At 51.2% G+C, this 22,739-nt stretch overlaps 1 protein-coding gene across 4 annotated transcripts; it reads right to left on the reverse strand.

Annotated features, from left to right (window-relative positions):
• Positions 1-422: 422 nt before the first annotated feature.
• CHFR (checkpoint with forkhead and ring finger domains) lies at positions 423-22,739 on the reverse strand. Of its 4 annotated transcripts, none has more exons than XM_061169581.1 (18): positions 22,651-22,739; positions 22,353-22,496; positions 18,665-18,764; positions 16,221-16,330; positions 15,265-15,324; positions 14,918-15,136; positions 14,358-14,525; positions 11,806-11,962; positions 10,753-11,070; positions 8,369-8,511; positions 7,212-7,328; positions 6,579-6,662; positions 6,065-6,135; positions 5,698-5,946; positions 5,028-5,115; positions 3,183-3,290; positions 2,681-2,733; positions 423-1,515 (listed from the first exon to the last, which is right to left on the reverse strand). In XM_061169581.1, the coding sequence occupies exons 2-18, from the start codon at positions 22,483-22,485 to the stop codon at positions 1,495-1,497; spliced, it is 2,199 nt and encodes a 732-aa protein (XP_061025564.1). In that variant the 5' UTR covers positions 22,486-22,496; positions 22,651-22,739; the 3' UTR covers positions 423-1,494. The 4 variants fall into 4 exon arrangements, with proteins under 4 accessions (XP_061025564.1, XP_061025563.1, XP_061025565.1 ...); XM_061169580.1 differs by having other exon boundaries at positions 2,661-2,733; XM_061169582.1 differs by lacking the exon at positions 5,698-5,946 and having other exon boundaries at positions 2,661-2,733.

Below are 22,739 nucleotides of genomic sequence, written 5' to 3' on the forward strand. Positions count from 1 at the left end.
TGCGTGTTTAAGCCTTGGCCACGAAAGCTGCTACATCTGCTACGGGGCCTGGGTCTCTGTTCTTAGTTTGAGGGAGGGGTCAGGGTCAGAAGTGAAGTGGGGGGGATGCGTCAAGGTCCTAAGCATGGAGGGCAGCCTCGTGCCCACACGAGCCAGGCCGGGGCTTAGACACAAAGCCGTGCCTTCAACCTGGGACCAAGTCGGGGTTGGCGGATCCAAGGGAACCCGTGCCTTTTCCCAAATGCTCAGACCCGGGCCCTGACCCCAGGTCACACGCGCCTGCAGGGCCTGCGAGGCTAATCCAAGTGGAGCGCCCGGGTGGACTCTTTGTCAGTCAGCAGGTAATAAGCGACGCCTGCAGCCGCTCGCACCGTGACAGGAAGGGGCACATCACAACCAACACACGAGCGAACATGCCGGGGAGAGAAACAGACACGGCTTGTTTATTAGAACGCAGGAAGGAGGCCTTCTTCCACGGAGCGCTGCTTCTCAGAGTCTGTATCAAGAGCAACACAAAGTTGAAAATCGTATTCCTGAGAAGAAGCAAAAAAGGTACAATTTTGCAAACAAACGTAACAGGTGATTTCAACAACTGATAAAAAACTTTTTTTTTTAAACAATAAAATTTCAAGTATTATTCCAGATGACACGGCAAACCCATAGCAGGCGGAAAGGGCAAGGACTTGCGGAAGCTCTCGGTGGGAAGAAGCTGCTACAGGCGGGCCGGGGTGCCACCAGGGACGACCTGCACCCCACGTCCCTGGGCCACCCCGGCCCCGGCCGCAGGGGAGGAGTGAAGAAGGCCGGACAGGTTGGCGGGGCTGCAGCTGTGCTGAGGAGCCCGGAGTGGCAGTGACCCAAGCACGCCCTCGGCGCCGGGGTCCCTGGACGTCTGATGATTTTTCTTTTATAAACAGAAACATATGCTTATTCTTTCAAATATCATACTATCTCCCATTTTAGTCAACTTGTAAATTATAAGTTATATCATTTGTGCTACAGGTTGCGATATTTAAGCCTTATTAGGAGATGAGCACCGAACCTATGAAAGTGCACAGGTCAGCCGCTGTGCGTGCCCCCGCTGGAAACTTTGTTCCCTTCCCTCAAACAGCACAGTGTTTCTGACAAACTCCCCTTCTTCTCCCAGAGCACTTTTCTTGAAGAGAGACGTCTGCTTTGACCGTGGTTGTGGGAAAGGTACAGAGAGCAAACCTCGTGGTCATCTTCAACAGGAGGGGACGGCTGACGGCTCTTGCTCTGGCCCAGGGCTCTGGGCGCCACTGGTAGGGTTCTCGCCGAGAGGGTCTCGCTCCACAAGAGAAAGGTCACACCAGAGTGCCCGACGCAGAGACCCCCGGCGTCCCCTGAGGGGGACTGTGAAATGCCCTTAAAGCGTCTGTATTCAGTATTTTCTGAGACACGTGTCATTGACCGGCAATACTCCCAAGCCATTGTGCTGCCTCCCTGGATGCTTAGTTCTTGAACCTCGTCTGTTCACAGATGTGATTGAATTTCCTGCAGGGAGACAACGGTGAAATACACAAGAGGGCATCAGAGACACATTCAACAAAGAAAGTCTGAACTGCGCCTGGGGCAGCTACAGGAGAAGCAACTCTGTGCTTGGGGGTTTGCAAGGGCTTGTGTCTCATACCATCAAAGAAACTAGCCCCAAACGCAGCCTCTTTTCTCCTTTTTAAATTTTAAAATGTAAGTGGAACATTTAGGTAATTCCCAGAGACTCAAAGCATCCCCAAGGCACTGCGGGGGACCTGGCGGGGCTGAGGCCACCTCCTCTCCAATAAGACGACTGTGTCTTTGCTGCCCTGACCAAGTGTTTACTGAGAAAGGTTAGCCCGTTACTACTGAAATCTCTTTTCTTAGAATAAAATGGTCTCTTCCACACAGTTAATGCTCGCATACAAAGCAAGCTTTTTATTCCACCCCTCAGAGGCAGCCGCCATTCCCAGAGCCCTCACGATGACTCCTGAGCCAGGGGTGCTCTCTCAGGTACTTCCACTTGAGCCTCAAATGGCTGTTTGGGGTTACAGTGGCCCCACACAGCACCCATCCACGGGACTCATTTATGTGATCGCTTCCCTTATGGTTTGAAAGCGTAGGCGAGCCTGCTCCCACGGGCCACCGCGCGTGGCAGCGTGCACGTCAACGTGAACAGCCTCTAAAAACCCCGTGGGAAACTCCCAGCAAGAGCCTGCGAGCCATCACGGCACCAAAGGTAGACCCAGGTGCACGGCGGCATGGCTCAGGATGGGAGTTCTCAGTGACCTCAGCCACGGATTCGGAAAGTGCTAAACCTTGAACGTGCGGGCTGGGGATGGCCGCCTGTGCTCTGGATACATGGAGGTGGAGTGGGAGGTGAACGTTTGTATGCCAACGTTTCATGAAATGAGATAACAGAAAAGCAGAGTGTCCAAGTGATGATTTTTTATTGATATATACTATGTGACTTTATAAAAGCATGACAACTAAATTAGTTTATAAGTAGAGAGCTGACTAGTTCCCGCACATCCCTAAAAGCTGCGATATCAACTTGGCCAAAACGCTTAAAGAAGAGCACCTTCCTGTAGGGAAAGCGTGGGTTTGCCTCTCTGCAGGGGACTCCTTCAGCCCCGGCCCGGCTCCCGCCCCCGTGCCGCACTCACATTGCGTGGTGGGCCTTCACCTGAGTGCGGCAGTTGCGGCCCCAGTAGCAATCAGGACGGGACGTTACGGCCACTAGGGAGAGAAAAAAGTGAACACGTGTGACACACATACCACACTCACAGACTCAGCCTAGTGAATTTAAGCCAAGGCCAAAGAGACACTGCAGCTCAAACGCACAGCGCTTCGTCACACTTCACAGCTTGTTTCCTTGCACTGTTCTCCAGGAAAGGAAAAAAAGGTTCAACTGAAAACCCAGGTTAGAAATGAGATGACTCTGGTTGCCCACAGGACGTTTTTGGGCATCTCGTTTTAGCAGCCTGCTTCAGAGACCCAGAGCCTGAGCAGGCACCAGGCAGGGACGGCCCTGAGACCCACCTGTGTCCCTGGCCGACGCAGACGTCCGCTAAGAACACAGAGCAAAGGCCCACACAGGCTACCTAGCTATTGCAAAGGAGCGTAGGAGCCAATGCAAAGAGGACTGAGCTGTGGGCCAGGTGGGGGTGGGGGTGGGGTCTCCTTACCCGGCAGCTCGGAAGCAGGGATGTTCTGCCGATACTGGTAGGTCAGCTCGCGGAAGCTCCGCAGGCCACAGCAGTAGCACAGCACGGTGTTCCCGGTGATTCTGTGATCTAGAAGGAACACAGCCTCTTACAGGCACGGCAGCAGAATAGACACGGCCTTGGAAACTGCTGGGGGACGAGTGCACTGATCCACAGACAGGCCAGAGACAAAGGGCTGGACATTTGGAACACGAGAACAAAACCAACCGAGATTCCAACTTACTTCCTTACGGCAAAATAATTCCACCTGGATTAAAAATTCAAATATTCAAAAAAATCTCGAAAAGTACTAAGAGGAATGAATGTTCTTCTCTTGAGCTATTTCCAACTATGACATGAAAACTGAACGGCACAGAGGAAAGGATTTGTAAATGTGACTGCCTACAGTTTAAACATCACAATGGAAACACGTACACCAAAAATGAAATACTAATGAAGTAGCAGAGAACGTATTTTCAGCACAAATGACAATGTGTTGTACCCTTAATTAACAAAGATATCACACAAATCCACAGCTCCCAAGTCCAAATAGCCTAACATAAATATGGACCAAGGACACAGACAAGCAAATGGCCCGTAAAACAAAAAAATCTTCAATTTCATTAATAATCAAATATGGCAGATAAAACAATGATACCTCACCGTTTGCCTCTTTCATATTTACAAGGCCTAGAAGGCAAACACGCAGCTGACGGGCTCAGGGGATGCTGGCCCTCAGGCCCCAGGCACACCTCAACCTTGCATGCTGTCTCCAGCAGCCCTATTTATTATCCTAAGGGTACAATTGTTAAACCTACAGAACTGCATGCTTGACAGCTTCAGTGTTGTTTCAAATAGTGAAAAGCTGGAAACAACTTAAATATCCTTTGCTAACGAATTGGCTAAATGAACGATGGTATCAGAATGCTAACTAAAAATCATGGTATAGATCTTTACTGACATAGGAAGGGTCCAAGATATATTGGTGAGTGAATAGCTTATTAAAAGCATATCTGATAGGATTTCATTTATACAAATTATACACACACATGGGTACGTATACTTAGAAGGGTGGTCGTGAAAGTATTATCATTGGGTATATTTTTAGGTGGTGGGATTTCTAATGATTTTCACTTTATCCTTCAGACTTCCTTGTACCACTTACATTTTCTTTGTGAACCACGTCATTCTTATAAAAATAGCCATTAAAAAGCAAAAGGACTTAAGACCCAACCACATAGAGCTGTCGCAGCAGAGAAAACCCAAGACATTCACTAGAATGTGTCCACAAATAGCTTAGAAGCGTTCCCAGCAAACCTCTCAAGTCTTTCATAATAATTCACGTCTTAGGAAAAAAAAAAATCACTTGCTGATTTTTCTGCACCCTCCCTTAGTGACAAAAATTCACACTTCACAACGCACTGGGTGTCCCTGGGAGAGGGGGCGAGCCTTCACGGAGTCACCCACGCACTGAGGGACAGGCACCAAGGACCGCGAGGGTTTGGGAACAACCAGCCCCAGGATGTCAGCACTGACAAGCGGTTGGGCCAACACCTATCCAGCTGTGCCCCTTCCCTCCCCTGTGCGAGAAAAGATTCTAGAATATGTCAGGTCGACTCAAACCCAACATAAAAAAAGAAACCCAAGAGTAGTAGGACCTTTGTGTGTGTCTGCCAGGGTGGGCGGAGGTCGCAGGTGCGAGCGTGGGAAAGCCGACAAGCAGTACTGCCAGCGTGCGGCCTGGCGGGTGGGGCTGGTTTACCAGAGGCAGCGCTGCCCTGGAAAGCACCACTGTCGGTGCGGGAGAGCAGGCACAACGAGGCTTACCAGACAGCAGGAACGCTCCCCTCTGTAGAGCCCCGAGGCTCTCAGTCAACATGTTTTTCCACGTCAAACCCCTGGTGGCCAAATAATTCTGTAACAGGGAAACGGGCAAGAGAAGAAACACAAGCTTGGAGAAAGAAACACTAAAATGGCAAAGAGGGTTGACAGTTCATACAAGGCCCTGGAAGGTGGGTAAAGCCAAGCACCTGAACGTGGCGGGCACTTGCAGGGGGCGAGCACTGCGTGCAGTTCGGGGGCCTGCTTCCAGGACCACAGCCTGGGCGGCCCAGATAGCCTCGCGGACCAGGAGGCCTGGGACAGACATGGTATCACATCCACACACTACTGCACAAGATTTTTGTCCAAGGTGCTGCTTCTGAGTCTCAAAAGGCAGGCTAGCTTTACAACCTCGAGCGTAAGAGTTACCACAACCTCTCTGAAATTCTGCAGACATTCCTAGCACAGGAGCAGCGAGACACCTAACCTTGGCCGGAGTGGCCACAGTGCAGAAACAGGCCCATGACCACGTGACAAGGAAGCCAGGGGTCTGGATCTGTGCTCTGCCCTCGAGACACGTGGAGCTGCTTGGCTCCTTCCGTGCAAACCTACAAGAAAGTGCCCCGTGGACATCTAGCCTGAGTACCGCGATGCTGAGGAGGTGCCTGCCATTCACCCTGGCGGCCGACGCCGCGCATGATCCAGGTGAAAGCAAGACTCCTGGCAAGAGACTGACGTGCCCGTTAAGCACTGAAGTTCTAAAAGCCGGCTGCCCCCTGAAACGCGGGAAGAGAGCGAGAGGGCAGTCCTGGTTCCACCCGAGGGCCGGCCGCGCCCCCTGCGCCAGTCGGCGCAGGCCGAGCAGGAGCTGGAACTGTGGGACACCATTCCTGTGGCTTCTTGTGTGACGGGTATGAAGGAATACCTATTTGGGGGGAATATAGGGATAAGCAGATACACAGTGGCAGCACTAGTCAGAAGGGCAGTCGTGGGGTCACTGGCGGGTCCTGGAAGGCCTCCCGCTGGCCGCGCCGGGCCTGTACCTTCAGCACGTCCGACTCGTAGTTGTTGTTGCTCAGCACCCCGTCCAGACACCGGTCGCCCAGGTTGAGTTCTGCCAGGACGGAGGGAAGCAGTGTTATCCGTTTCATACACACTTTACGAAAGCACCGTTCACCCGACAGTTAAGATAACCAAATTTCCTTCATTACGGAGTCTACAAAGAATAAAAAGTTCCATGACAAAATACAACTTCAAACAGAGAAAAAGTAAAAGGACTTCCATTCCTCTCCCCCCAGAAACGGCCAGACTGCGCAGCCCCTGGTCTGGGGTCGTGAAGTCCGGACACGATTTTTTAGTGGGGGTGGTCCTCGCGCATGACTCAGCGTCCCCCTTACTGACGCTCGCAAACCCATGCAGACTGCCAGGAAAAGGGGCTAACTCGTGGTGACCAATGTGGCCTCTCCCTCCTCGGGCACACGGCCAGCCCAGCACTGGCCTTAAGTGCACGAGAGAACACGGGAAGGTGGCGGTGATCGATGGCAGGGCCGGCATTACCGCAGAACGGGGCCAGACAGCCGAGGCAGCCGGTCCGGGCGCAGCCCCAGTACAGGTGGCAGAAGGGCTGCAGGCAGATGGCACCTGCGGACACACAGGACAAGCATCAGTCAGCCATCCGGCGAGGAGAAGGTTCAAGGAACTGGTAAATAAATGACCAGCTCGATTTTCATAGTGATCCAAAGACTGTAAATTAAAGCGCCATATAGTTCATCCGTTAGACTTTAAAGGGACACCTTGGACCCGGGTTCAATCCCTAGTCGGGGATCTGAGGTCCAGAAAGCCACACAATGAACAGAATAGAATGGAATAGAATAGAATAAAATGACACATTGGAGAACTACTGTGGGGACACACGTCAGATACAAGATCCAGAAAGAGAGCCCCCGTGTGTGGAAACTTAGTGTGTGACGGGGGCGGGGTTATCAACTGGTGGGAAAAGATAGATTATTCAACGTGGTCCCACAGAGACACCTGACGACACAGGTGGAAACAGAGCTGCGCCCTTACTTCACACCACACAGAGAAGTCCACGACACTCTTCTTGAAACCTGAGCTGGAAGGACACACAGGAGCGGCTCCGAGGTGGGGAGGGGCCCCGGGGAGACAGCGCACACCCACACCCTCACTCACACTGCTGGGGGGCGATGCGGGGGTCCCGCTCGCGCTCCGCCCTCCGGTCGGGCATGGGCTGGAAGCAGCAGGTGCATATGGCGTGGCTTCCTTGCAGGGCACACACGTAGTCCTGGGCTGTGGAAGAGATAGGACGCTCAGGCTGGTGCCGCCAGCACACGGGCAGCAAGAGCGGCTCAGACCACACCTAGAGGGGCAGCTATAAGGTATGCACGAGGACACAGACCTACAGGAAAACCCGGACAGAACTCGGGCCTATTTTCCTACAGCCAAGTGACGGTCTACAGCTCAAACTAAGAAGTTTAAATAGATTGAAAAATGACCAAAGTTATCTCCTGGTTCAGTAGTTGTAGCAAGATTTCAAAGATCACGTGAAGGTTTTCTACCGTTTCCTATAAAGGAAGGGCAGGCCAGAAAACAGTAAAGCGATTTCTCTAGTCCCGGCTGGCTGACCCTGAACCAGGAGCTGTGTCCACGTGGCCCGGCCCCCGGTCACTCACGCACCGCATGAGGCTCTGCCTGTGCACACTCGCTACGGTCCCAGTGGGGCCTTCCACGCGCTGCCCCAGCCACCCCCACCCGAGGGGCCTACAAGGAAGCCCCCAAGAGCCATGGCACAGCATCGTGGCAGAGGTTAAGAACGTGGCTCTGGGTCGCAATCCTTAGGTCAGTGGCCTCTTGACAGGCTCAGGCTGACGGCAGCAGAGAAGCCAGGCCCTACAATGCGGGGCCACAAACCAAGTCCATGTGTCCACCTTCCCTTTCTTGATGGCACCTGGGGACCTGCCCACTGAAACGGGCATCGAACAGATAGCTCAGGGCGGCTCTGGTAACATCATGTCCTGTTGCTGGGAAGAGGCCAGTCCCTCACTGGAGGGGCCTGTGTGTGATGGTCCTTTTGGCTTTGGTGAGCGCCACGGGGGATGCCGACTGCCCTGCGGTAGTGGGCTGGGCGGGGTGGGGGGTAAGTGTTAGAATCAGGACTGAATCCCCGGATGTGTCCAGGAGCCGAGGCCCACAAATGAAGTTAATTATCTGGTTTCTTAGCTCCAAACAGGTTATGAGAAGCAACGAGCTATTCGAGCAGAGAGGAGCCAGCAGAAGTGCCACCCGCTTCCCGAATGGTCGGGACAGCACGGAAGGTGTGGCCGTCTCACCTGTCGTGATGCTGACGGACGTCGATGGTGCATCCCCAGGGGCCTGCGGTGCCCCTGGCTCACTGCCGGGCCCTGGGCAGGGAAGGGGCCGCCCCCCCTGCCTGCGGTACTCGGGGCATTGTCTGCACACGATGTATGGCTGGCTGCAAGGGAAGAAAACCCGGAGCTCGGAGGAATGAGGAGACACCTGCTCTGGCCGTGTGTAAGGGTGGTGGCAACGACGGCCCAGCCCTGGTGACGGGACAAGACCCAGGTCCCTGCTCACGGGCCTTGTCCTGCCTGTATGCCTCAGCTCTGCACTAGGTGCTGCACCTGGTGTGTGCAAAAGGGAAGGACGGCTCGGCGCCCATCCTGCACAGCAGCCGTCGGCAGGCTCTCCTCCCCGCCACCTCCCAGCTCCCCTTTCCCGCACGTTCCCAGAGCCCTCGGCCACTCCTGGGGTTCTGAGATGTCTCCTCCCTGCCCCTCGACCCCCTGAGCCATCCCTGGGGGCAAAGCCACCCTGTCGCCACACTGGGCAGGACGCGCTCTCACAGGTTTGAGGCCCGCCCAGTGCACACCCTTCCCTTCGTTAAAATCTGAGCAGAACACGCCAGGGCTGGATGCCGCTGTCATCAGGGGCTTTCACCCAGCTGTATGCACTTCAGCTGAGCTTTCAAATCTGCAGATGGTAAAATAGAATCTGCAGGAAAGGCACGCACGGACTCTCCCCTCATCTCCGTCAGAGGACGCCTGCCCGAGCCTGCCACCAACGGGAAGGACAGGCGAGACCTGACTAGAAAATGCAGAAACACTGAAGACATTCAGCCTCATATGTAAGAAAAACATATAAATGGGAATAAGATACCTGTCTGTCCCATTACTCCGAGTGTCGCAGGGATCACTGCTGTCCCTCCGCATACCCTGTGGGGTACCAACACCAGGACTCTCTGATGGGCATTTCATGACAGATGCCAGAAGTCCAGCAAGGTGTCCCCTCAGTGAGACTCCAGACCTGAGCATCCTACTTCCATGTACTTATCTCCAAGAAATGACTGGACATGGGCACTGAACTGTAAATGCAGGCCATGCACTGCAGCTTTGTTCCGGAATTCAAAATATTACAAAGAAATGTTTTAAATGGTAAAAAAATAAGTATGTATGACTACACATATGTATGGCCAGATGAATATGTAATAAAATGTTCACACTAAAGTGATTTTTGGTTTTCTTTTTGCTTGACCATTATGTGCTAAATTTTGGGGAAAGAAACAAAGATAATAAACTGAGGAGTGGGGGAGCGGTTTTGTCTTTTTAAATATTATGGTCTCAACACAAAAATTCATACCCTGGACTTCCAAGTCAGGAAACATCAACATTCTACAGCAGATGGCTTCCCTGGTGGCGCAGTGGTTAAGAATCCGCCTGCCAATGCCAGGGACACGGGTTCGAGCCCTGGTCCGGGAAGATCCCACATGCCGCGGAGCAACTAAGCCCGTGCGCCACAACTACCGAGCCTGCGTTCTAGAGCCCACGAGCCACAACTACTGAGGCCGTGCGCCACAACTACTGAGCCTGCGCTCTAGAGCCCGCAAGCCACAACTACTGAGCCCATGCGCCACAACTACTGAGCCTGCGCTCTAGAGCCTGCGAGCCACAACTACTGAGCCCGTGGGCCTAGAGCCCGTGCTCCGCAACGAGAGAAGCCACCGCAATGAGACGCCTGCACACCGCAACGAAGAGTAGCCCCAGCTCGCCACAACTAGAGAATGCCTGCATGCAGCAACGAAGACCCAATGCAGCCAAAAAATAAATAAATAAAATAAATAAATTTATGAAAAAAAAAAAAAACAAAAAAAACAAAAAACAAAACACAACATTCTACAGCAGATAAAATAAGGTCTCCTAAGATTGCACCCTCTGCCAGGTGACTGTGGCTTTTCTACAATAACATCCTGACAGATGATAAGTACTGCAACTTACGGTGCAGGATGTATGGTCACTAGACAAGCTACAGAGAGTAAGTGTGCTTCTGCGGAGTTTGTCTCAGCCTGTGAATCAAGGCACTTGATGACGACTCAGCAAACAAAAGGGTGTCACTTACTGTGGCGATCCTCTCACAATAATTAAGCCAAAGCATTATGCTGTCCACCCTGAACTTACATAGTGCGGTATGTCAGTTGTATCGTAATAAACTAAAAAAAATATACAGATAAGCAACAAAATAATAGAATAAATATTCCACGTATACAAAAAAAAAAAGGGGCTGTCACAGGAGGCAGGGCAGTGAGCGAGCCTCATCACAGGCACCTGGGCCACAGGGTCGCACCTCGGCAGCGGCCCAGACCAGCAGGTCCTGGGGGCGGTCAGACCCGCGCCGCCCGCCCCGCGCCCACGCGGCTCACCTGACGTCCGAGGACTCGCTGTCCACGTCTGACAGCTCCAGCAGGTCCTCGGAGCTCCCCTCCTCGTCGGAGAAGGCCCTCCTGACCTTGGGCTGCAGCATGTCCTGCGTGATCCTGTTCCTGGCGGCCATGCTGCGCAGGTCTTCCTCGCTGCGCCTCTTGTCCGGGTGCTGCAGCAGATACGCCTCCACCAGGTTGTTGAGGATGTGGTTTTTACAGATCCGCTCCACCGGACAGCGGCAGGTGGGGCACAGGGCAGAGCGCTCCATCCAGCCCGAGTAGCAGGCGGCGCAGAAGGTGTGCATACAGGGCTGCAGGCTGAGGGCACAGGACGGGCACTGGGTGTGAGAAGCAGGGACCCAGGGCCATGCTGCCTCTTTCCCCGAAGGAGGACGTGGCCCTGCTCAGACTGAGGTTCGGGTACAAAGCAGAAGAATGGGCCAACTGCCCCCCGCCGCACGCTCTTTCGACTCCTTAGGGCCTCAGGCCTGTGCTCTGGGGCGCTCCACCCACGCCGTGGTGGGGCCCGCGGCTGGCGGGGCTGCACCTCGGCTCACGCAGCGGCATGCCGCCTGCCTTCCACGACCCGCCTGAGAAGCAGTCCCCGCGCAAAAACACAGCGTTCGACTGCAACTGCTCCAGCTGTGCGCTTGTCAGCTACAAGAGACGGGGGCCACGTGGCAATCTGTGCTCCAGGAGGGCCAGGGGCCACTGGTGGCCAGGGCCACCAGGAACGGGAAGAGCGGAGACACTGGGTGTGGGTGGCAAAGACCCGCATTTAAGCCGAACTGCGGACAGACTAAGTTCCCACAGAGAAGCAAGGAGAGATCTTCGTTCTGGCACCCTCGCTCCAGGTTAACGACTGTGTTTCCTTAACACGAGATGCTGGCCACTCGGTACAGCTCCCCTGCTCTAGCTGAGGTGGACCTGGCCACTGAGGTCAGAGCCGCTGCACGCGTCTCGCGGGCTCCTGTGCAGCCTCAGTCACCAGGCCCGGCTTTCAGCTCGTCAGCCACACAAGGAGAATGGCTATGGTAACCTCAGCGGGCGTACCTCACACAGTCGTGCAGCAGGTCCTGGCAGATGATGCACGTGAGCGTCTCCTCCATCTTGTCTGGCTTCACTGTCGCGGCCCTGACGTCAAGGGCACTGTGGGGGTCTCCGCCCGGGTCTGTGACCAGCATGGGCAGGTTCAGGGCGGGCTCCCCGTCTGCAAGGGAAAGGGACATGTTCTCAATGTCATGACCATGGAGGAAGTGCGCTCCGTCTCTTGGTTTTACAGACGTCTTAACCAGTGGACAGGAGACCCAGTCCTCCCTGTATTTTTTTTTTAATTTAAAAATTTTACTTATTTATTTACTGGCCACACTGCGGGGCATGCAAGATCTTAGTTCCCTGACCAGGGATCGAACCCGCGCCCCCTGCAATGGAAGCTCGGGGTTGTAACCACTGGACCGCCAGGGAAGTCCCGTCACTGTATTTTTTTTTTTTTAACATCTCTATTGGAATATAATTGCTTTACAATGGTGTGTTAGTTTCTGCTTTATAACAAAGTGAATCAGCTACACGTATACATATGTCCCCGTATCCCCTCCCTCTTGCATCTCCCTCCCACCCTCCCTATCCCATCCCCCCATCCCACCCCTCTAGGTGGTCACAAAGCATTGAGCTGATCTCCCTGTGCTATGCGGCTGCTTCCCACTAGCTATTTTACATTTGGTAGTGTATATATGTCCATGCCACTCTCTCACTTCGTCCCAGCTTACCCTTCCCCCTCCCCGTGTCAAGTCCATTCTCTACGTCTGCATCTTTATTCCTGTCCTGCCCCTAGGTTCTTCAGAACTTTTTTTTTTTCTTTTAGATTCCATACATATGTGTTAGCATACGGTATTCGTTTTTCCCTTTCTGACTTACTTCACTCTGTATGACAGACTCTAGGTCCATCCACCTCACTACAAATAACTCAATTTCGTTTCTTTTTATGGCTGAGTAATATTCCATTGTATATATGTGCCACATCTTCTTTATCCATTCATCTGTCGATGGACGCTTAGGTTGCTTCCATATCCTGGCTATTGTAAATAGAGCTGCAATGAACATTGTGGTACATGACTCTTTTTGAATTACGGTTTTCTCAGGGTATATGCCCAGTAGTGGGATTGCTGGGTCGTATGGTAGTTCTATTTTTAGTTTTTTAAGGAACCTCCATACTGTTCTCCATAGTGGTTGTATCAATTTACATTCCCACCAACAGTGCAAGAGGGTTCCCTTTTCTCCACACCCTCTCCAGCATTTACTGTTTGTAGATTTTTTGATGATGGCCATTCCCTCACTGTATTTTAAAAGGCATTTTTACAAAGGTTCAAAGTAAGTCTCATAATCCAGTTTTGTTTATAATAGTTTAAGTTTTGTTTTATAATAGTTAACAGCATAAAAAAGACACTCAGGATACACGGGTGAGAGATAAAGGCCAGCTGTCAAATAGCATTTGTGCGTAAAGTCATTTTTGTTTAAACAAACAAAAAATGTGACCCATTTGCACACAGGAAAGTGCTGGAAAATACAGACCCTCAAATGTTACCAGGAGCTTAAATTTTTTTTTTTCTGCCAGTGTGTTTTACTTTTTTTATAATCATAGATTAAATTTATTTTTAATTAAAAAAATACTTACAATTTAAAAAGTCAAACATTTAAAAGAAAACCAAAGCAGCAGCCCTCTGCCCCAGCCTGTCCTCAGCTTCACCCTCCCTCCTCTGGGGAAACAACTTTCGTGTCTTCTGTTTCTCCTGGTCCGGACCTCTGTGTTTCTGAATTGTCATGCTACGTTTAGGATGATGGATTTTAGACATCATCTCCTGACATCCATTAAAGCAGAGAAGGACTCTGCCCCTCTGGGTCTCCTTCCCAATATTATTCTAACACAATTACTGGTTGAGTATATTGTATTTATATTATTATGCTTAAATATTCACTGCTCACACAGTATAATTTTCTTCCTTATACAATTTTTCATTTCTGATGGAGTTAAAAGTGGCTCCATTTTCATACTTATTTTTATGTACCTGTTGCTGACTCATCCCACACCTCCCCAGGCCAATCAACTCAATTTTCCGCTCAGTGCATCACATAATGCAGTTTCTTTCCGAGGCCCTCCCTCCTGTCACACTGCCCCAATCCAGCGGCAGCTCTCAGGCCTGCCTCACAGCTACTGTCCTCCCAACAACATTCCCAAAAGTTTTTTACAAACTTTTTAACTTTGACTTCTAAAGTATAGATTTTTCTCAAAATCATCTTTAACGTGAAGGTTCAAACTATCACTTAAAGATAATATACTCTTAAAAACTGGTTGTTGTATCAGGACAGAGCTGCAACTCCAGAATGTGGTTTCCAGACCAATAGCATATCCTGACAGTAAACACCGTTCAATCCCGACAGTACAAACAGGAGAGAAAAGGCCCAGACTGCCATCGGGAAGATGCTGAGGTACCACAGGTGTCAGCTGAAGACAGGGTCCTCCAGCTTCTGCAGATGGTGGGGCCCCAACAGGCTCAGATGGGATGGTGCTGCCGGCGCCCCAAGGCTACACGCAACCACCAGACTCTGACCTGCTTTTACTCTCTTCTTAACGGGCTCCAACTCCTCCTGATCCTGGGGTTCCGACGGAGAAAAGGATGCCCCCTCTCTTTCAGAGAGAGCCAAAGGGAAGCTGGCGATTTCATCACTTGCCACAGATGGACCACACCCTTTTGGGGAGACGTCTGCACCTCTCGAGCCTGTGAGAGGGACAAACAAGAGACATTCTGATTCACCTGCCTCAGAAGAAGAGACAGCAGTTCAAAGCGTCACTGATTCAAACCAGGCGCAGGTAATCCAAGATGTCGTTAAAAAAAAACCAAACAAACGGAAGGGTTCACTTTGTGTGATTTTTACAGTATATGAATTATAACCTGTAAAGAATACCACAGTATTGTAGTCCCTGGCCTTCAGCCTGTCTCTTGGGGATGGAACAAGACAACATTTACTACTACAGAAATCTTACTACTGACAGCCTGATGCCTGACACCACCTCTGAACTCCTCAGTGGCTTGTCTGTCTCCGTAACAATGCAGGGCAGGATGAGTGAACAAAGAGCAATGCAGCTACCACCCTGAGATCCCCATCTCACCGGAGCTGGAGGCAGGCCCTCGCCCTGCAGAGGTGGGCTCCATGGAAGAGGTAGAGGCCGTGGGGAAGAGGTCCGATGTGGACGTTGATGGCTGTGGTTCCTCAAAGCACACCTGAGTGGCGGGTGGCGACGGCAGGACCTGGGGATCCTGGGGGTCGTCGCCTCGCCCTGCACCTGAGGTATCTTTGGTCACGTGGAACACGTTTTCTTTATTAGCTTCTGGAAGCACAAAGGAGCAGGGGCATAACACAGTCGGGGCGCAGGCAGAGCACCGCCGCGTCAGGAAGACATTCCAGCGGATGAAGAGTCAGCACACGCACCCGCTCCTTTGCGAGAATCTCACTTACCGAAGGAGTCTCGTGTTGCGCCTTGCTTTTCGTGTAAAGACTCGTAGAGGTATGCCACGTCTGAAGGAAATTAGCCGCATCAGAGTGGCGTTCGCCACGCGTCAGGAGAGAGCTCATCTCTCTCTTCTGCTCCCTCCCGTCACTTCACGGTCACTTCGCCCTTGTCGACTAGTTCGACTTGTCAGCTAGTAACCACATCCGCCGGTTTAAGGGATTTTAACGCAAGTGATCCAAAACATCTGAACCAAACTTAAAATAAATAAGCCTCAGAAAACCGCCTGGCGTCAGGAGGCAGACTAAGGCAAGCAAAGCGATGAGGAGGGGTGAGTCTGTGTCTTGTTATTTCAAACCACCAGGACTGGACACAAGATCCTTCCCTGTGGCCGGGGGCTGGCTTTGACTGCTGAGGACAGTCTAGGAGATACCTGCCCTCTTCTTCCTATTTCTGGGGTAACCTCCGAAGGACTCCCCTAACTCTCCCTGTCCTGCATCATTCTTCTCCCACCAACACAGGCGCAGATGCTCAGAGCTGGAAAAGCCCTCACGGAATCCCGTCTAACCTTTGCTGTCTCCCGTAAAGTCTCCCAAAGCAGAGCTGTCTGTGGCCTCCAGCCTCCATTCTAGGCCTTATTCTCCTCACTCAGGTGCCCTCCTCACCGCCCCCCCGCCCCCGACCCCGTCTCCCTGGCTACCATACTGAGACCGTGGCTCCCGGCCACAGTGGTATTTCTGAAGAATGGCTGGGGCTCAGCCCGCGAGGTCAACGCTCCCATTCTTCAACAGACACTACCCACACCAAGAATGTCCATGAATGAAAAAGGGGATGCAGCTAGCACTAACATTCCTTCAGGAAATACCTGCTTCAACAGCCTCTTCCCACAATGCTTCCCAGCTGTGGCAGGGTCCCCTGCTGCACCACCCGTGAGTCCAGACCAGGAAACCACCCCCTCCCTTACTGTGTTCTGGCTCATTCTTCCTGTACACCAAGTAGATGACGTCCCCAGTCTGTAAAGGGCAAGTCTGCTTCTTAACAACCTTCAGCTTGTTAATTACTGTTCCGTTGGTGCTGTAGGGAGAACAAAAATGCAATTTACCCTACTTAAAACAACTTGGAGTTAAAATTTTCCTTTTCTACAGCCAGTAGGAAAGCAGTTCAATACTACCACTTTGAAAATGATAAAACACTCATAGGAATGATGTAAATACTCGTGCCACCTTACAATTCTCTTGAGAAGAACCTTGCCTGTTGCCCCCTCACTCACAGCCCAATGGTGTGTCAAGTGTTTTAACGCCTCCGCTGTACCAGCCCCACGTTCTCCTCCTGGTGGAGCCCTGGACGCCCACCAGCAGCACGTGCTCTGATTCCCAGCTTCTCTCTTGCTTCTGCACCATGCGCTGTCGACAGGCCTAACCCTGCTCCGGCAGCCGCGGCCCAGCTCAGTTTACTCCTCACATGAGCACTGACCCTCCTACGAGATGCGCTCTGGGCAAAAGCAAATCGACGCAGGGCTACCGACCGGAAGACGGCGCGGTCCCTGCTGCTGGGAAGTCACTCCAGTTAATCAGGGACCACAGTGCTGGATGGGAAGGCACGGCCAGGAGACACCGGGGCCTCAGTCAGGCGGGACAGGAGGCACCTCCCTGAGGAGGGGCTCCCGAGTGGACAAAGACAACCCCGCAGGCAAGGGGAAGAGCGCACCGGACAAAAGCCAAACTCGGCAACTGAGCAAGCCCTCCCGCCCCGCCCATTTCAGGCACTCAGTCCACACGGGCCCCAACTCCACGGCCCCACTCCTACGGCCCCCAGTGCTGAAGAGGCGTCACCTTTCCCTCTGAGCAGACTGCCACTACTTTAGATTTCTGTAAAGGGCCAGGCAGGAAATAGTTCAGGCTGCGCGGTCACGCTGTCTCCGTCCCAACTCCTCAGCAACAGGTGGCAGGTCCCTGGAGGGCTGGGCTGCCTTCCCAGTAAAGCCCCACTTAGAGAGACCAGCAGAGCTGCTGCAGCACTGCCACGGCCTCTGCTGCCAGGCTCTCCCCACGACCTATCCTCAAGCTCTTTCTAACCCAGAAGTCTGATTTCACTTTTCCGCTTAAACCCCTCAGTGACTCCTCACTGCTCTCAGGCTAAAGTCCAGTCTCTCCGGCGTGGACGTCGGGGTCTTCCTGATTGCACCTCGGGGCCTCTGCACTTGTGGCTCCTCCTGCCCGGAACACCCCCGCCCCTCCAGCCACCTCGGCCAAGGAAGGCAGCAGCCTCTAGAAGCTGGAAAAGACAGAGGACGGCTTCTCCCCTAGAGCCTCCAGAAGGAGCCGACACCAATGAGACCTGAGAAGGACTTTGAGCCCCCAGACCTATAAGATCACAGATTTGTGTTGTTTTAAGCCACTGAGCCTGTGGTAACCGTTACAGCAGCCTTGGGAAGCACATACTATCCTGTAGCCAGTGTGGGAGAGCCAGGGCCTGAGGCAGAAAGAAGGCTCTGGAACCAGGACTGTTACTGTACACTGTGCTGAGAAATAAAGGACTTGACCTGCTACCTATCAGAGGAGGAAAAGGAGCATCCGTTCTTCCTAAAAAAACCAAATTCCTGGTCTTCTATCCCTCAAACTGCTACTTACCAAAGAATCTCATAGCACTTGACCTTCACAATAAAAAAAATCACCTTGTGGGAAAGGCGTGCTCTCAACACACTGCTGGATGGCCGTTCGCCACTCATACCTTCCGCACAGCATTCCTTTCCATAAACTTACCCCAAGAAAATCATCAGACATGAATGGAAAGAGTTTTGGAGGAGAGTCACTGCAGTGTCATTTATAATAAGAAAAAGTCAGAATAATAACTTTCCATCAGTAAGGGAGGTGACAACAAGTTATTATATAATAATGAAAAAGACGAGATGGACCTAGACATACTGACGTGACAAGCACTCTGCAAACATTACAAGTAAAACAGATACACGGTATAACAGTATAATCTCATTAACACAAAATAAATACGTATGTATTTTGTGGGTGAGTGGAATTTTGGAAAGTTTTTCACTTTCATGTACTACTTATGTGGTATAATAATAAAAAAAAAAAAAGAAAAAAAGAAAGACTTCTTGATTTGGGGAAGTCTAACTTGAATAGGTTTGCAAGAACCCAAAATGTATCACTGCCTTTTAAGTCTTATTTCTGAGCTATTTTTGCTTTAACCTGAATACATTTAAGAATGGTCACAGACACCAAAGTGTCACTAAGTAGCCCATCCTGGAAACCAGAAAATACATCTCCCAATACCCGGAGACCCTATCGGACTACTGAGCTATAGAAAGCAGGCCCTTGTCTCTTCTCTGCACTCACGCTTCAAGTCGGCTTTCTGAAGCTACAAGAGGAAAGAAGTTCAGAAAGAGCTTACCTGGTATCTTCCAGCGACACCTGACCAGATTTTTCATCCACTATAATTTTACAGTGATCTCCAGAGACCAGTTTATTGCCGGGGAATGAAAGGTCACAACCTAAAACAGCGAGGGGGGCGTGCTGGATACGACCGTGGGTACCGGGCACGATACCGCCCTTTGCTTAACCAAAGCATGCGGCTGGAAGTCAAGACCCACGTTGTACCCACTTAAGGAGACAGCACTTAATCAAGTACAAAGAAACTTTTAAAAAAGCATTTAAGTGTTAATCCAAAGTAAGGGAACAAGAACTATGTCTTGAACCTTTCTGACTCCTCCTTACCTAGAGGATATGCGCCATCAACACCTCCAGCTACACATCAGCTGCTTCTTGGTGACATTTTTACAATATGCACACATATGCATATTGTAAAAATATGATAAATATTTGATCAAATTCCTGGTCTTCTACAATAGGCACACATATGCATATTTGAAAAATATGATAAGTATTACAGAGCTTTAAAAAAACTATGGGGCTTATGAAATAGCTTCAGTGTCTTAGTCCTTAATTTCTTTTGTGTAACCTACGGTTTCATAAATCATCACAAAATTAAAGCAATGACAGAGTCACAGAAAATATGACTGAGTAAATTATCATAGGCACATGTACGCGTTTAAGAAAATTTAAAACAGAAGGGGGATGCGTCTCTAGCTCAATACAATCGTTATACCCTCATCAAATCCAAGAGGAAAACCCTCAAATGCTTTGTTCTCTCCTTAAATCAAAAGAATAAAAGCTTTCAGGAGTGTTTTAATACTGAGTCACTAATCTGCTTAAAACAGGTTTGCACCATAGCTACTAAGGTTTATAGTACCTTTAATTTATCTTGGGCCGCACCCTGTGGCTTGCAGGATCTTAGTTACCTGACCAGGGATTGAACCCACACCCTCGGCAGTGAAAGTGCAAAGTCCTAACCACTGGACCGCCAGGTAATTCCCTACAGTAGCTTTATTTTTTAATAACGAAACGTGGGAAGCAGTACAGGTACCCATCAACTGGTGGTGAATTAATAAACACACGCAGAAAATCACCCAGCAACAAAAAGGAACAAACTACTGATATATGTAACTGCCAAGGATGAACCTCAAAAGCACCAGCCAAGGGAAAGCAGCCAGACCCAAAGACTGTGCTGCAATACAGTGTGATTCCCCTTAGACGGCATTCTGGAAAAGGCAGAACCATAGGGAGAGAAATCAGATCGGTGGGTGCCAGGATTTGGGGTTGAAGGGCAGGGACGGGCTCCAAAAGGCCGCCAGGAACTTTCTGAGGTGATAGAAATGTTCTACATCTCGACCGCAGTGGTGCGTCCATTTCTCAAAACTCCCTGAACACCTAAAAGGGGTGAATTTTACCATGTGTGAGCTATGCCTCTGTAAACCTTAAATATTAGAAATCTTATTGGCACAAACATTCTACATTATGGGGAGTGTTTTGTTACATTTATCCAAGGCGAATTTCACCCGTGTTCAAGACTGTCCCACTGCGCTGAGCAAAACCGCCAGGATGGTCTCCTTGCAGCCCCAGACCCAGGCTGGTCACCAGGCTTTGTCACCGGACTGGGGTTTTACTAGGCTTCTCCACACCTGGACATCAGCATTCCAACTGAGAACTGAAATACCTTTGCTAAAGTTCTACTGTTGGTATTTGCCCTGCTTGTCGTTCAGTTGGTTACTCTCTCCACGGTTGGTACACATCTCTGCCACTCCCCGAGAATGGGAAGCTCTTTGGGAAGGCGAGCACCCCTGCTTCCTTCCACACACGTCAACTCAGCTCCCCCTTTTCCTCAAAATAAGGCCTTGTATATAGCAGGCGTGCAACAGTGTTAAAATAAATCTAGTTCTACAACCTGAAACCCTATCCCCCAAAGTGACTGTATTTAGAAAGAAGGCCTGTAAATGATAAAAGTTAAATGACATCATTAGGGTGGGGCCTTAATCTGATAGGGCTGAGGCATTTATAAGAGGGAGACGCCAAAGATCTCTTGGTCCAGCAGGCCAGGACACAGCGAGAAGGCAGCTGCCTGCAATCCGGGAAGAGGGTTCTCACCAGGAAACAGACTGACTGGCACCGTGATTTTGGACTTCCTAGACTCCAGAACTGTGAGAAATAAACTTCTGCTGTTTAAGCTTCCTGATCTGTGGTATTTTGTTATGGCAGCCTGGGCAGACTAATACAGCAAACTCTACGTTTTGCTGGAAAGGTTAATATAGTCGAGGCAAGGACTTCCATTAAGAATCAACTCAACAACACATTTTTGCTCCTTGTATTAGCATGTAAAATGATACTACAGTGTTGTATTATAATAACAATGGCTAACATTAAGTGCTAACTCTCAGCCGGGCTCCTTCTAAGCACTTCACTCACGATCTCCTTTAATCTTCACAGTGACCCCATGAAGTAGCTACAAAGGCACAGAAGGTAAATTAGCCCAAAGCAGGTTATGCGGTGGTGGTGGTGCTGGCGGCCTAGGGGGTGTGAGGGTGGTGGTCTCCAGGCTTCTGCTCTTCACCAAACTTCCATTCACACCAACTAAAGACAATGCATCGTGAAAAGTTTCTAATGATATGTCAATATTTTTAAAGTTGCAAAAAAAAAATGAACTTGATATTGGGATTTAAGACCGCCTCCCCAAAAAAACCCAACAAAAAACAGGTACAGGTGCATCATGATGGGTAAAATGAAAGCAAAGAACACGTGCTTTTAAACACTAATCTTTCTCATTACCTCTTGCTTAAAGTATAAAATCAGCGTGACAATTTATTAATTTGCAGAAAAACGAAATATTTTTGTTGGCCTGATCGTGCACTTCACTCCCCGTAGGAAAGCTACAAGGGAGGTTAAATCACCAGGTGGCCGCTAGGAGTTTAGAGGCAGCAAGCGCGAGGGGTGAGGGCTCTTCCTCTCACTAGTTGCGGGACTTTCTTCAAGGCCGTAGCTTCCCACGTTCATTACATCAACAAATATTTGAGCAGCCCTATTCTAGGAGCTGGGACTTGAGATCTTTTTTTAATGTAGCTGCCCACGGCTATAAATTTCCCTCTGAGCACTGCTTACCTGCATCCCCTAAGTTTTGGTACTTTAAATTTTTATTTATCTCAAGGTATTTTCTAATTTCCCTTTTGATTTCCTCTTAGACCCCCTGGTGGCTTAAGAGTGTTATTTAATTTCCACATATCTGTGGATTTTCCGGTGTTCCTTCTGCTACTTATTTCTAATTTCATTCCATTAAGGTCGGAGAAGATGCTTTGGGTAGTAATACCCTTGAGAAAACTGCATTCCACGGGATAAATTATTGCACCTACTTCGTAACGCTGCAGTGAGAATTAAATAACCTGCATGAAACACGCAGAACTAACTGGGCCGACCAATACGTGAATAAACGGCAGCTGTTACACGACGGCCCATTCCACCGGAAAAACGGGGCAGCAGAACGCGCCCCGCCCAGGGGCCTCCCACAGCCCGGTGGGCCCGGTCTTGCCCAGCCCCCGCCCTCAGGCCCCGGATCCAGTCCACCAGCACTCGGACCCCGTCGCCCGCCCCCATCCCGGGTCCCCGGTCCCCGGTCCCCGCCCCCGTGCCCAGACCCGTCCCCGGCTCGCCCCCAGTCCGTCCCACGTCTCCCATGCCCGCTCCCCGCCCCGCACCTCTTCTCCGCCCGATGGTCCACTCCCGTTTCCTCAGGAGAACGTGCGGCTCGCCCTCCTCGGCGCCCAGGCGGAGAAGCCTCCCCCACGGCTGCTGCTGAGGCGACTGCTCGCCTTCCCCCGGCCGCTCCATCGGCTTCACATCTGACGAGACCCGGAAACGTCGGGTGAGACCCGGCCCGCGAAGGCAAAGGCTGCGGCCCGCCGCTACTCCTCGGCGCCCGCGCCACGCCGCCGCGGCCCGCGCCGCCAGCCTCCCCCGGGTCCTGACGGCCGCCCGCGCCCGCCGCCCTCTTACCCCACGCCCCGCGCCGAACCCGGAACCGGCCGCGCGACCGCCACCGCCGCTGTCAACGGACATCTCGGATCCCTCAGCTGATCCGTGAG

Source organism: Eubalaena glacialis, chromosome 15 (genome assembly GCF_028564815.1).
Source record: "Eubalaena glacialis isolate mEubGla1 chromosome 15, mEubGla1.1.hap2.+ XY, whole genome shotgun sequence".
Lineage (NCBI taxonomy): Eukaryota > Metazoa > Chordata > Mammalia > Artiodactyla > Balaenidae > Eubalaena > Eubalaena glacialis.